The 15,701-nt window shown below is 44.9% G+C and overlaps 1 protein-coding gene across 3 annotated transcripts in view; it reads left to right on the top strand.

Annotated features, from left to right (window-relative positions):
- The window catches only part of SGPP2 (sphingosine-1-phosphate phosphatase 2), a 41,329-nt gene that overhangs the window by 13,406 nt on the left and 12,222 nt on the right, over window positions 1-15,701 (top strand). Inside the window, exon 2 of one of the 3 annotated variants that reach the window (XM_030227214.2) lies at window positions 7,096-7,254. The exons of 1 other annotated variant lie outside the window; for it this stretch is intronic. In XM_030227214.2, the coding sequence (XP_030083074.1) occupies window positions 7,096-7,254 (159 nt within the window). Of the gene's footprint in view, window positions 1-7,095; window positions 7,255-13,438; window positions 13,509-15,701 lie in introns of those variants that run through there. One more of the 3 variants, XM_030227216.2, reaches the window with a different exon arrangement.

The following is a 15,701-nucleotide window of genomic DNA, read 5'->3' as shown; positions in this document are numbered from 1 at the left end:
CCTGTTGTTTCCACATTGCACAAATTGGCCAGCTCTTCCTGGAATGTGGGAGGATGCTGAAGTGCACCCACCACATCTGTCAGGGCAGCTGAAAGTGCCCAGCCTGCCCAACCTCAGCCTGGCAAAGCAGGGCTCAGGGCATGAAGGAGGTGAGCTCATCAGGAGAAGTGCAGCCCTATTTGTGCTGCTGTTGTGCAGCTTTCTTGGCAGAAAAGTGCTGCAGATACACATCAGTGATTTCTAACAAGTGTCAGAGCTGGGTTTCTGGGGAGTTACTCTAGCAACTGGAATGACCATGGGAGGAACAGCTTTCCACAAAGAGCAGGCCAGGAAATAAATGCAGAGCTGTTACCCTCCATGCTGGAAAGGCCTTCAGGTGTGTGCTCAAAAGTCTGAAGATCATGGTGGAAGGTAAACCTATTGGAATTCCCCAAAATGATACTGCAGGAAAAGGGGTGAAACATAATTCTGACCCCATGACACCACTGTGTGGAGGAAGGTCAGGCAGCCTTGCCTTTTTAACAGCAACAAGCAAAAGCTCCCAAGTATATGAGCTGGTAGGTTTGAGGTTTGACTAGATGATCTTTAAAGGTCCCCTTCCAGCCCAAACTATGATTCTCTGATTCTATGATTCTCTGAACCATGGATGTCAACTCTCCAGGCCTCTGCTAAGAAAGGAATATAGGAAGTTAAATGGCCTCGGAGTTGGAATGCCTCAATGGACACCTTTTGATGGAAAGTGATGAGAATCTCTTCAGAACAGGTTTCATGGCCATGTGGAAATCACCAGCTGGAAATGTAGGTGTGAGAGGCATGATGCCTGTGAGATGAACTTAGAAGAAGGTGCAGATAGGCTGGAGGATGAGAACAGAAGTCAAATAGTCTTGTCAAGTTGAAGGTATGGTTGAAAATTGACTTCTATTCAACAGGTGCAGATACTCATTGAAGGAGCAGGTGTAGACTCAACTGTAGAATGGAATAATAGATGTGGTAGACATTTGGAGGAAAAAAAGTTATTTGAAATCACAGATTTGACATGGTTCAATGGTGACAAACCTCTGAAAACTGCCCACAATTGAATGACATTGTACAGGACTGTTTCTTCAGCATTGCTGAAGTGTCACATCTGATCTTTGGGTTCTGAAATTCAGGACAGGCATGTTAGGTGCTGTGTCTGCAAAATGCTCAGTGTGCCCTGTAAGAATTACCAGGTGTTTAGGGAGTGAAAGAGTTATGTCATTTTTGAATGCTTGTAACAACCTTCTCCTGTGCCAGCCTTCACAGGAAGGAAGCAATTTGTTCCTTGTCTGCAGTAGATAAGAAAATAGCCATAGGTTTCAATTTCAGCAAGAGTTTCAGGCTAGGTGGCAGGGGAGCAAAGCTCTTGGAGATGGCCTGGAACAAGCAGTGGAGTTTCCAGCTCTGGTTCAGTAAGGACAGGTTAGACAAACTTCCACCAGAGTGGTGGGAGTGTAAGCCATCAATCCTTGGCGACAAGCTGGACCAGCCTTGGTTTATGTTGTCTGTCAGGAAATGTGAGGCTGTCCTTCCCAGTGACTGCAGGCATGGTCCTCCACAAGCAATCTCAGCCTCCTTAGCAGCCACTCCCCTTTCTATCTGAAAGAGACTTTGGTTTCTTTAAGACAGCTTTCTTTAAGGAAGACAATCAATTTTTCCTTCCTTGATTCTTCCTATTAATTGCCTAAAGAAATGCTCTGTCAACACTACTCTTATGTTATTCCACTTTATATTTAAATGACTTGGCAGATTCTGTTACTTCCATGTGTGTTCCTTCAGCACAAGGAAGGAGGCTCATCATGTTACTTCTAGAGCAAGATAGAAAAATAAAACCTGGAATTCAGTCATCTTCCAACTACTGATCAGAGTGGAAGAAAAACAACATGAAGATTAAAAAATGAGATCCTCACACATTAACTGAAGTGTCTTAACTGTGTTCTGGACCCATCCCAGCTTCAGATGTGCAGATGTGTGCATCTGTCTCAGCTGACTATCCTTTACAGGCTGAAGGGAGATTTGGATGAACACATACTGATGTAAGGTGTGGTGACTGCATTGGCGTTGTGCCCAGGGGGGCAGTGCTGGTGGGAGACCTGCATGTACCTTTCCCAGTGTCTATCTGGGTGGTCTCAGCCTTTGGCCTGGCAAACCCCAGCCCCTTTCAGCCTGGCTGCTTCCAGCCATCCCTGGTGCTGCTGGCTGTGCAGCACTGCTCTGCTATTGTACCTTGCTGAGGATTTTATCTAATACCTTTTGGAATGAGTTAAGAAATTGCTGAAATACTACCAGGATTCTGCCTGATTTTTAGGCTGCCCATTGGTTCTTTACCTGAGACCACTGAAAGTGCTGTGAGTCTCTACCTTGAAGGCTGAGCATTGTTATGTCTCATGCCATGATTGTCTTGCTCCTGCATCAGCTGGTGGTTCCAGGCCACATCCCTGCTCATTAGTCCAGGAGTGCCTGATGCTGTCTTTGCTTGCACAACAGCTGGAACCTGGATGTGTCCTCTGTGTGCTGCTCAACAAGGACTTGCTGCCAGCAGCAGAGCTGGACAAGATTTTATGACATTTAAGGAGGATTTTCTTGTGATTTCTGTTTGTCTCCATCTCCACATATCTGAGGTTTTGGTTGGCTCTAGGAGTCCCTCCAACAATACCCTGTAAACCTGGACAGCTATTCAAAATTGGCTGCTTCATGTTCTGCAAAGACTAAAAAATTAATTCCTTGTTTTAAAGCATTTAAACAGGGTGGGAAGCTGCACATATGTCTGAGTTTGGTTAGGTGTATTTTTGATGCCTTGGGGCTCCTTGTGTGTGCTTTGTGGGCTCTGTGTGCTGCTGTCCTGCCTGTGCTGCCTCCTGACATCCCTGTAGTTCCTCCCATGACTCTGTGCTGCCCCTTTGCTGGCTCCCCCCACCCTGCCTTGGGTGCTGTGCACCCAGAGAGGGGCTCATGGCCACAGCAGGATCTCCCACTGGGGCACAGCCCCTGTCCCTGGCCACCCCTTCCTTCCTCATGGAGCGATGGGTTGCAGGGTTGGTGCTCCCAGGGAAGGGGAATGCAGAGGTGCTGCCCCTGGCTGCTTGTTGGATCTTCAAGAAACTCAATGTGTTTGATGTGCAGCTGTACAGTTGGATGGAAGAACTGAAGCTCTTGATAATCATGGGTTTTGCTTTTTCTTATTTTCCAAAATCTAGTTACCAATATCTAATTTTTTGTTGTTGTTGTGACTTGATAGATTCCTTTTTACCTTGCTACAGTTAATAAACATAAAGTGATGTTGAACTGACTGCTTATGCAGAATATTCCAGTACAGAAGGCCTTTTCCCACTGGTTTTATTCTAAACAGTACAGCCCTGTGGGGCTGATGTGTCTGATTTACAGACTTTGTGTACAGCAACATCTAGACTGGATTTTTTTTATTTTTTCTTTTGTGTCTGATTTTTGGTGGCTTCTCTAAATTTAGAACCCATTTTTTTACTGCATGAAAAAACTTAAAGTGAAAAGTATGTAATGTGTCAATTAGGGACTTTGGGAGGAAAACTCCTAATTTTTTGCAAGGCAATTCTGTTGGAAGGGGAGTAAGGGACTTCAAGAACTTCAATTAAACATGTACATCTTCTGAAAGATCCACAGTAATTGAGAGCTGAGAACAGAGTGTTGGTTAATGGGATCTCTGGGTCACACTCTGAGCCTTAGAAGTCTGATGCTGCACAGCTTGTCTCTAGAGACAGGGCAGGAAAAGCTGGGGCCTGTTTTGCTCTCTGACAAGAAATCTCCCACAGGAATTGCAAGGAATACTATCTTTGCACAGAGACTTTTTTTTCCCCCAAAAAAATTACAATTTTAATCTGTTATGTTCGTGGCTTAGCTGCTGTTCCTTTGCTTCAGCTTTTAAGGCTAAACACTACAGATATACATAATTTCTAAACAGATGGATTGATGGATACCTCCTATGCTGTGTCACTGTGTGTTACTGTATCCCCAGAGCCACCGGGGTATTGGTTTGCCCTGCGGGAATGTTTTGGGGATGCTCCCCTGCTCCAGGGAGGTTGGGTGGGTGCTGTGGCAGTTCCTGGTGTGGGGGACCCACCCCTGTGCAGAGACTGCAAACATGGGATGACCTGCAAGAGCCATTTCTGTGCCAATAGCTGGGTAGTTTATTTATGAGACTCATACAACCATGAGAGTTTCTTGTAGTCTGAGCACTTGAGGTTTTTCAAAACAGACATTCTCCAGTTGATGAGAAGGGTCATTTTTGTGAGATTACCGGTTTCTGTGTCTGTGAATGTTCAGGCTTATTGCATCTTCCTTTGGAAATGCTCTGAACATTGACTTTATCTATGGCCTTAATTGCTGCCCATTGAAACCTCTCTGATCCAGCCTGAGCAGCAATGGAGATGGGTGGAAGAAGGATTTGGTGGAAGAGCTTCAGGCATTGTGGAAGGCCTCAGATCACTGCAGTACATTAAGAATAACCAAGTGTAAAGACAGGAGTTACTTAAAATTAGAGACTGAATGAATTTCTGGGAATGTTAGAAGATGTTAACACAAATAATGGATTTTTCTGCACTGGGGTTAGAATGAGAATAAAAAGGAAAGGCACTTCACAAAGCACTGCACTGCTTTCTGCAGAAACAGTGGGTGTAGATAGTAAATGTGAGCTAACTGCAGTCTGAAGGTGCATGGAGGAGGCTTGCTGTACCTACAGTGCTTTGGGATCACAACAAGTGCAAACATCACTTTATTACCATGCACTACCAAGCACCAAATGGAGCAATTCTGTGGCACTCTGAGTGCCTGACATGTGGCTGCTGGCATTGTGTCACAGACAGGCTCTGTTTGTCCCCTGCCACACACTGGCTGTCACAACTGCCGGTGTAGAGTTAAAAAAAAAAAAAGGTGCTAAAAATCCAACCAAACGTGTGTGATTTCTGATAGAAAAGGAATGGAAGAAAAAAAAAGGTTTTAAGAATCAGAATGGAATTATGTGGAATGACTTGGACCTGGAAATATTTTTTTAGCTCCACATTTCTTTTAGAACCTGATAAACCACACTTTCCCCTACAAAACAGTTACTGGAATTAGAAGGTTTTATCCCTCATCCCATGAGGCTGCAAGTATAAAAGCTTTACCTTAGGGATGTCTCTGATCCTCTCTGAGCTAAAGCACACATAATTCCCAATACCTTGGAGATTAATGCTTAAGTGAGGAGTTAGTGGTGCCAGCAGAGGGCTTTCTGTGGGGCCATATTAAGTGTCACCAAATACAGTTTCAGGATCTCAGACAGAAGCATTGGAGCTGCTAATTGCACTGGGGGTGTTTTCTAAGTGGCAGATGAGACTTGAGACACTCAGACTGATTGCTCTGTCACACAGCCAGGCACAGAGCTGTTATCCTAAGGGGATGCCAGTAACTCATCTGTGGCCTCTGTGACTGAGAGATGGGGGAACACTCCTCTGATCCTGGCATTTCCAAAAATGTTGACTCATCTTTTCTGTTCATTGGTGCAAGAATCAATTCAAGTTGTGGGGTTTTTTTAGGATAGTTGAATGGATGCAAGTTCTTCCCATCTTGCTTTTGTCATCTCCGTGCAGTTTGCCTCATCTCTGCATTAAAAGCAGATGAAGAGACTGGAGCTTCTAATGGCTTTTGCAGTGAGTCACAAGTGCATGTCTAGACTCCTTAGACAATTTTTATGTTTTCTCACTAGCATGTAGGGTGAGAGTTTCTCTTTAGCAAACTAGTTACACAGCCAGCTCCAAGCATATGAGTTTCCCTATTCTGAGAGTTTTACAAGCTTATGTCAAAGCTGTATCTCAACTTAGTGTGTCTGTGCTGAGACCTTCATGGTCCCTTCTCAGTTCCCATCTTTAGGAAGTTCTTTCATCTTGTATTTACATGCCAACACACACATTTTTAATTTTTTGGGGAGGATGTAGTGAGTCTAGATTGGCTCCTTAGCTCCTCCCCTGCATCAAAAGTCCTGTGTATTTGTCTATCTGTCTGTCTATCTCCTTATTTCCTGAAGTGACAGGTGTACCTAGAAAATGTGATTCACTTGCCTGTTGCTCCTGCTAACAGTGTGAAGCTTCTTTGTGGTATCCTAGTCACAAATGGCAGCAGCAGCAAACCCTTTCTACACATTCAACAGTGGCCAAAGTGATGGCCTAAGCAATGTGTGCTGTTGGGTGGCTTCCCAGCTCTGGAGGGCTGGCTGTCACCTTTTGGAAGAGAGAAACATGTTAGGTGGGGTACATCTAATGAAATAATCTAGCTACCAAATCCAGACACAGAATAAAATTTCATGCTAAATATAATGAATAAATGAAGTGCAAAAGTGTCACTGATTACAATGTATCTACTGGTAATGCTTAAAAAGACAACCTTGTGGTTGTTACTTAAAATGTTGGAGTGAAAATCTGGTGTGATGGGTGCAGCTTTTCTCTGCCCACTCAGAGCCTTGTGTTGCCCTGGCCCTGCCCGTGCAGCTGTAATTGCTGAGCCCAGGCCCTTGAGGAGCTGAATCTTCCAGCTGTGGCACCTCAGTGTGGGGTGATCCTGGGAGATCCTGCACAGGAGCACAGGGCTGGAGGCACCTGGAAAAAATCATTGTTGAGGGCTGCTGTCAGCAGCATCTGGCAGCAAATTTCAGGGACTATAATGAGGCAAATTTTAAATGAAGTTGGTAATTACAGTTTAAGTTTTTCACCTCAAAATGCATTTCCAGTGAAAGCAGTGGTGGCTTTGTCTACTGATGTAGAAATTTCACACTTAGCATGTCAATAGCTTTTATGAAATACACCTGATTACCCTGGAGGGAAGGCTGATCCCATCCCTTGGAAGTCTTTGTCCACATGACTGATACCTTAGTCTGAATGGATTTCTGCTCTGCAGGAAATGTAGCTGGGCTATCACTACAGCTTTCATTCTAGTACGAAAGTTGAACTTCATTTCTTGACACTTCCTATAACAAACTGTTTGGTTTAAGGACTGGGAACTGTAGCAGTTATAATATTTTAAGTGTTTGTTATATTTTTCTACTTCACTAAAACAATAACATTCTCTCATTCCCAGGGTTGCACACAGAAGTATATTGTGAAGAACTACTTCTACTACTACTTGTTCAAGTTTTCAGCTGCTTTGGGTGAAGAGATTTTTTATATCACTTTCCTTCCATTTACCTACTGGAATATAGATCACTCTGTGTCTAGAAGAATGATAATTGTTTGGTCTGTAAGTATTTATATGATTAATTTAAACTTTAATTCTGGATCCATAGCAATTTGATATTTAAGAACAACCCTTCAAATGAACAAAATCCCTTCAAACCAAAGAAGCACCAGCACTATTCATGTGCAGCTCATGTTTAGGAAGAAAAGGCATTGCAATACTGAGAGAGGAGGCAAGAGGCATCATCTGACTCAGGCTTTCTTCATCTCTGCCACATCTTGGGCTGACTTTTTTTTTCAGCACAATCACTGACTGAGCTGCTTTTGATATAGTTTGCACAGAATAGTTGGGAAAACACTTCCTTCCCAGTGCCTCATGGTATTTCAGGGATTGTTTTGCATCACTTTAGGAAATCTTTTTCTTATTCTCATTTTTTTCTGTGTAATTTCATATGGCTCTGGCTTGGCTGAGATTACTATAAACCTGATAGTAAAGGGATATGTAGGCTGCAGTGTGGAGTAAGCAGGGTGTTCCTGCAGTCACTTGAGGGGGGGAAAGATCAGATGGTCTGTGAAGGCTAAGACTTGAAAGCATTGATTTTTATTAATAGGGAGCATTCACAGATTAACTGTCTTCAGCATTGCTTCAGCATGGGTTTGGGGTATCTAGAATAAGGCATTTCCATTGTAGCACTGAAAAACAGGAGATAACAGGCACTTCAGGCCAGGATGGCTGTTTTGTCACTGCCATTGCTCATCTTGGTATGGATCAGATACTGCTGCCCAAATAAAACCATTTTAGAACAGAGAAGGGAGATAGGGAGTACCTCTGCTAGGTGGCAGGGCCTGAAGGTTTTACTATCAATTTACACTGATTTAAGAAACTGAATCTTGGTAAAAACTTAAATATGATATCCAAGTTTATCTATTTACAGTGAAGCTTCTCCATGATCCAGTCAATTCTGGTTGATAATATTTTATCTTTTGACCAAATAATATGATAAGAAATAATAAAAACAACTTGAATTGAGTCATACACTTCAAATACACCTGGTCTTGGACAGAAGACATCAGTTGCTCTGTGCCAATAACCTTAGTCAGTACATTTTATAAAGAGAACATGAAAAATAACTTGCAGATGAAATTTAGAAGTAGGTGGACACAGTATAACTAGAGCTGGGTTTTGGCCAGGAGTACACCTACAGCTTCTGGAAACGTGCCACAGAAGATGAAAATTGGTTGTCACTGCCTTTTGGATTTGCATATTGCTCAAAAAATGAGCCTTTGGAGTACTTTACATGCATTTCTGTAGATTTGCTTTGTCTTTTCCTTGCAAGGAGTTCATCTGAGTATTAGCCAGATCTAGTCTGACTTAATTAGAGTATTCAAGCATCTGATATTATGATAATTAATAGTATTTTTCACTTACTGAGTTGTGGAGCTGCATTTTATACTGGAAAGGGGAAACTGATTTAAATACAAGGGCTTGCAACAATCTGTATTTTTAAAACATTAATTATATGTAACTGGGAAATGGCTAAAAATGTCCTTGCAGGCCATGTGTTAATGCTGTGGCATGCTCAGCTGGGAGGGTCTCTGCAGGAAAGCAGGGAGTGGCACTCAGTGCTGCTGCTGGTGTGTCTAACAGTCATAAAGTCATACAATGGCTTGGGTGGGAAGGCACCTTAAAAATCACCTGTTTCCATCCCCCCTGCTGTGGGCAGGGACATCTCCTACCAGACCAGGCTGCTCCAAGCCTTGTCCAGCCTGGCCTCAGATGTCATGGATGTGACATTTGTCCCAGCTGCAAGGGAAATGCCAAGGTGTCAGTGGGGCAGAGATGTGCTTTTAACTGAATTGGAGGGTTTTGGTGATGGACTTTTGAAGAAATGCTTCTGAATGCATGATGATGATGATGTGTGGCTAAGAACTGTGTTAGATGACAGTAATAATCCAGACAGCCTGATAGTCTCAGACAGCAGCTGTGAGTGGAGGGCTGGGAAGAACATGAAGGGATAATTGCAGGACCCAGGCATGTTCTGCAGAAGGCTCTTATCCATCTGGAGAAAGGGGCTGGTATCAAAGGGAGAGGCAGGAGTAGTTCCCCTTTAAAGGGGGTGCTCAGGATGAGGAGAGGTTGTTAGTGAAGCTCCTCAGCAGGGACAGAGAGTGGACCAGCAATGACTTTTTTAAGAGCCTGGGATAAAGCACATGGATATTTTGGGAACATGGTTGGCAGGGATGATGGTGACACAGAGGGTCACACCACTGGCCAGGAGAAGTGGCTCTGGAGAATGAGGGTGCTGAGGGTGGTACTTTTTGTGCTGTTTCCCACTTAAACCTATGCAAGTGGGAAATGACAATGTTGGTGTCCCAGGATGAATCAGAGGAGTTTCTTCCCTGAAAAATTAAAGCAGCATTAATGCTGTTTACAAAGACTTCCTGCCATCTTATCTGTAATAGTTTATGCAGAACCACTCACCCCCATTTGAGAAAGATAATTTCAAATTGGAGCAGGGCCAGGGATGATTAAAGAACAGACTATTTTCTGAGCAGAGACCAAAAGCTCAGATAAATCCCTAGCAAAATGAAGTTGGAGAGAGAATGGGGCTGGCTGCAAAAACCATGGGAAGGAAGGAGCTTCTTAAAATAAAACTACACTCACAAGAAGAAACATGCATAAGGCAGTCATAAATAATTTCAGTTGAAGCCAAAGGTTGTGAAATAGCTCTAGAAGGGTGAAGGGCAGAAAGAAAAATTATAAAGAGTTTATTTCAGCAGCAGCAGAGGAGTGGACTTGGAACCCTGGAATGTCTTCTCCAGCCCTGGGTCCCCAGAGCCAACTGCTTTGTGATTTTTTGTTCAGGTGGATGGCTGTGGGAAATACAGACTGCTTTTGCATCCAGATGCTTTGGCAGCCTAAAGCAGCATGTTGTGCTTCCATGGGGCCTTGCCCCTGAGGATTCAGGGTATGTATGCAGGCTTTAGCTTTACCTTTGTGAACAGATGGAGGAAATAACTGTATGAAATCTCTGAGAAAGGTGCTGAGTCAGTAATGGAGGCCCCCTGGTGTCTTTGCTTCTCTTCTCCAGCAATTTCAAGTAAACACTCTTGAAACTGCACAGGCAAGGCTTTGATGCCTGTGACTCTTGCAATTTCAGCCAGGAAGTGCAGAGATCAGAAACAGCTTCACACAGTCCCCAAATGTACTTTAAATTTACTGCACATCTCAGCTCGAGAGGTGAAAGCTCACTTTGTTTCTGTTTGTTTGTTTTTTACTTTTTGCACTGCTTCAAATTTGAAATCTTTATTTTGGTGTGGAATTTCAAAGGCAGAGACCTGGAAAAAAACCCTAACTGTTTCATTTTGCTATTCAGCATGCCTGGAAATCTCTTTTTCTGTGTTTTTCCCTCAGGCCACACCTCCTCATAGCCTATAAAACTTTAATTTATGCAATGTAAATACGAGCTGGCCAGCATGGACTTTGTTGGGGCAGGTGTGGAAGCTTTTGCCATGTGACAGTGATCAGCTGCTGACTCATGGGTAGGTGGCACTTCTGAAGGGAGGCAGAATTTGTGTGTCTGGTGATGCTAGGCTGTGTGTGCCCCTCGGGGCTCCCTGAGCAGCACTGGGTGGGGACATCTGCAGCAGCAATCTGAGAAGGCCCTGGGTCTGAATCCATAGCAGTTCAGCTTTCCATCTTGCTTTTCAGAGGAACAGTTTTCTAAAGGCTGTCAGCACTTGGTTACTCAGCAAGGATGAGCCCTGAACTCCCTCTCAGGGTAACCAGCAGTTTCCTAACCAGCAGGAGTTCACCTGCAATTGTGATGCCACTGATACTGCTGTGCAGTGATTGAAAACACACTTGGAAGCAAACTTTGGGTTTAACAATTCTTATGCTTGTTAGTTTGGTGCCTTTGCAACACTTCACTGGAACAAGTCTGGAACTGCTGACAAACACAGTCACTTGAAAGCCAAGATCCAAATATTGCACAGCACGAGAACATGTAAAACTGTATTCAGGCACATAACTAACTACATGTCAGCATACAAAAATAAATGGTGTGTGCAAGTTGATAAAGTGTTGATTGAAAGGGAATTTTGCAAGAGCTGGCAGCTGTACTCCACCCTTGAAGAAAAAGCGCCAATAAGGCTTTCATAACTGAGACAAGCTCTGAATCATTTAAGGTGAAGTTTCAACTGGAAACCTTTTGTATTTCAATAGAACTTACAGGTGTAAAAGTTTACCAGTTTTAGATGTTAGATGACAAACCAGATCAATGTGACAGTACTTTTCCCTGCTGCTAGAAGCCTGGACCCAAGTTTCCTTCTCTAAGCCCATTATAGTCAACAGCCTTACAGATTTTGTCTAAAGGCCTCTTCTAAAGACAGAGTGAATGTGTTAGGTGTCAGCTGGTTGTCCTTCTGGAGGCTTGAGGTTCTACTGATCTTGTTCTGGTTTTGTGTTTCTGAAGCCTCTATTGAGAAAAAGTCCTCCTTCCTTTTATATACATATATATATATATAGATTTATATATGAACTTTTTAGGGAGCTGCCCATGCTGTGTCCTCTCTGTCCCCCTGCCTCCTGCTGCCCTGTGCTGTGATGTGAATGCTGTGCTGCTTGGTGGATCCCTGTGCTGTTGGATTTGCTGTTGCCATGGGGGCTGGACAGCCCAAGGGTTTGAGCATCCCACCAGCTGAATGTGACCTGGAATGTCCCATGGACCTGGCCAAACCCTTGGGAAATGTGCAAAGCTCCTGTGCAGCCAGCACAAGGTTGATGTATTTTCTGGGAAGCAATACCCATGCTGAAAGTGGTAGGGGCTGGAGCTCTAGGAGAGCCAGCTGCCCTCTCCCAAGGTGTGAGGAGCTCTAGGAGAGCCAGCTGCCCTCTCCCAAGGTGTGAGGAGCTCTAGGAGAGCCAGCTGCCCTCTCCCAAGGTGTGTGGAGCTCTAGGAGAGCCAGCTGCCCTCTCCCAAGGTGTGTGGAGCTCTAGGAGAGCCAGCTGCCCTCTCCCAAGGTGTGTGGAGCTCTAGGAGAGCCAGCTGCCCTCTCCCAAGGTGTATGTGCCTTGAGGAGGGTCCCAGCCTTGCTGCTGGGGTTGGCACGTGGGGAGCAGCCCGGTGCTTCAGGAGGGGCTGGGGAGCAGGACACAATCTGAGGGTGCCTTAGGGCCCCAGGATGGTGGTGTCTGGGGCTCCTCTGCTCTGCAGGGCTTCCTCCACCTGAGCTGCTTCCAGGGCAAGGGGCCAGCAGTGCTGCTCAGTGACTCCCATGGTGTGCTTTCTTGGAGCCAAGCCTTGGCTCTTGGCATTGACTGGGGGGTAGGAGGAGTACCTCCACAAGGACAAGCTCTTCCTTGCCCTGCTCCTCTTCCACTCTGAAGCAAGTGATGCTCGAGGGACACAGTCACAGCTAGAATCTGCTGCAGTGTTTATCTGGTCACTTCACTAGGGGATGCTGAGAATAGAACAGTGCAGGCTGGGTGCTTGGCTTAATTTCTGTATGGGAAATCAAAGTCATGCCTGCCTCAGCAACCACATACAGTCTTTACTTCTGCTTGACTAATCTGCAAATGTTTATTAATAGTGCATCTTTTTTTTTTTTCTTCAATGTGCTTGGTCACTCCTATCAGTGCACAGTGCTTGTGAAAGAAACCCAAAGTAACATTTTCAAACTGTAAATTTCCTTTCTGGGATGATGTATACTACTGCAGATGAGAGTTTCTAGAGCCAGGTTATAGAGTTTCTATTTTGGAGCTAAACCAGCAGATTCAAAGTCAGGCTGCCACACTGAATCTCAGGGAAGAAATTGCCAATGCTACTTGACCATGTGTCTTATCTAGAATTTTGTCTTGTCCTTTTAACAGATCAATAATGAAGATAAGGACAGCTGCAAAATCAGAAGCTGAAAACAAATATGATCTATTTGTTAGCTGAAATATTACAGAATAAAAAAAGAATTGCTCCTCCTGACCTTCATATGCTAGTGGGAGGCTCAGGTGTGTCCATCCTGTGCAGAGGTTGTAGCCGGGCAGGGATGAGGGAGGATGTCACACACAGCCCACCTGCAGCACTGAGCATGTTTCCTCAGTCCTGCCAGGCTCAGGGTCTGGACAGCTGCCAGAGGAACATTCCACAGGGGAAATTGCACTGTGTGGCAGTGCTGCCACACCTCAGCACAGGGAACTGGCTTAGTTGTGTCTGTCTTCACTGTGGTGGTAAATCTGCTTCCAGAGCTCTTGCTTCCTGTCATGAGAGTGATGCACGTGAGGAGTGAGGGAAAACAATTGCAAATGCCAAACAACACCTGCAGGTGAGAAAAACCTCCTCTTAAATGGCTGACTTACACACCAGAGGCATGGGAATGTCAGGGAAACAGGTCACTTCATGGCACTCAGATGCTCAGAAGGAGGGGAGCAGCCCCTCACCCCAGAGGGATCTCCTGCAGCTGTTGGAACAAATGAATAGGAATCCACACCTGTGTGGATGCTAATGCCTCAAATTTGGTTCTGCAGCTGTTCACTAAAGCAAAATCTGTTAAAATACAAAGATAGGTTTATCCTGATGCAAAGGCTCAGGTGAGGAAGTATTTATGGAGATGGACCATATATATGACTCAGAGCAAATGAAGAGGAAGCTCTCAGAAAAAGACTACAGAGGCTGTCTTGCTGCTATAGCAACTGCCAATTGCCTTTGTGTAGTAAAATGTAATGCTGTTCACCCAAAGTGGCAATAAAGCCTTGCCTTTCCTTCACCTGGAGTCCTAGCTTACTATAAAGGGTTGCTATTGCCCTTAGCACAGGCCAGCCCAGCTGTAGTGGTAGGCAGCAGAGTTTGAGCATGGTCTTGGGTTTAAGTTGCTTACAGTTTTGGAGGTTTTTTTGTTTGTTTTTTTATTGCTGCTTAAATTTGTTGCAAGGATTTAACCCGGTAGAGTTCAGAGCCATTTTCACTGCATTGGGAAAACATGGGATGGGCAAGAGAGAAGGGCGGGCGTGGGCACTGCCCGCTGAGTCCCACTAGTGCCACTCCTGCCCTGCTCGGTGGCACAGGGCTGTCTGCAGGGAGGGCACCCACTGCCCGGGGCAGGCAGCTGTGCCAGGAGCTCTCTTTGCTTTGCCATGCTGTGAGCAAAGAGCCTGGACAGAGCTGCGTTCTCCCAGCCCCTACAGCTCGCACAGAGCCTGGGCAGTGCTGTGCTCCCCCAGCCCCTGCAGCCCGTGGGGTGCAGGTGACACAGCCCCAGCTGTGCGAGTTGGCCTTTAGCAATGTGCACCTGCCATCACTCTCTCGGGCAGACTGCCAGTTCAGCTGCTGGGGGGGGGTTTACCCCATCCACAACTGGCATAATTCAGGATAATGTGTGTAAAGTCACATGCACGGTACTCAAATAAGCTAAAGGCAAAGGTCTGGTGCTTCAGAGCTCAGTGATTTTTAGTCTGGGCATGTTCTGGAGTCCCCTGCATGTTTTATGAAAGTCATCTCACCCCTCCTTACTGTATACAATTTGTTTCTAAAAAGTAGAAGGGTCAGAATTTAATCTGGGATGCCAGAAAGGGGAGGGTGTTGTGAGGATGCCTGATATTTTCACTTATCCATCCCACCTCCAGCACTCAGTCTGTTTTTCACCAGCACAGGAGTCCCAGCATAGCCTTCATTTTTGAGATGACTCATTTCCTTTTCTGCAATGCTCTTATGTTCTAGTGCTAATAATACTTCCACAAGTGGAAGTCGTTATTATAGAGGACTGCTGATAAACTGGCTCATCCTACCTTGCCTCTCAGATGGTATCACAAATGGCAGCCTCAATGTTTTATGTTCTGCCTGAGAGAGCAATTTTTCTTTCAAGCTTGGAATTTAATTAACTTCCAAACATGCGCCTGCATCCATTTGGAAACTGAAGGCATTAACTAAATAAACCCACACAGTAGGTTTTTAAAAGATGTTTGTTCCTTGAGCCTTTGTTTACTGTGAACAGTCTGGGGCAGGGTATTCACTGTCTTCCCTGTGCCGTGTGTGTCCACAGGAGCAGCCAGGTGTGTCCCACCTGCTGCTGATAATGAGGCAGTAATGTGATTCATATGATGAGGGATAAAGGATGCAAAGGCATCAGCAGTCACTTTTCCAGGCCCTGGTGCTGGCTGTAAGTCTAGCACTCTCTGGTGTGTGCTGTGTTGTAGAGAGAAGGATGAAGGAATGATTGGCTTTTTCCTGGTCCTGACTTGTGAATCCTGAATCCTGACATCTTTCTTTTCATGTGAAACCATTTTTAAATGGCTGATGGGAGAGAGGGATGCAATGTGCCTGGTGACAAATGTGACAGTAGTGATTGTGTTGCTGTTCTAGCATACAGTCAACACCAGTAACAAGGGAAGGATGTTATTTTAAGCCCCTCTCCTTTGCTGGTGGAAGCATGAGAAGCAGAAAAGAGAGCTGTCTCACACAGCAACTGAGCTTTCATGGTAGACATCAGTTAACCTGATTTTTGGACCAAAAAAGAAAAAAG

The sequence above is a fragment of the Serinus canaria genome, chromosome 9 (genome assembly GCF_022539315.1).
Source record: "Serinus canaria isolate serCan28SL12 chromosome 9, serCan2020, whole genome shotgun sequence".
Classification (NCBI taxonomy): Eukaryota; Metazoa; Chordata; class Aves; order Passeriformes; family Fringillidae; genus Serinus; species Serinus canaria.
This window is presented reverse-complemented; position numbering and strand designations above follow the sequence as displayed.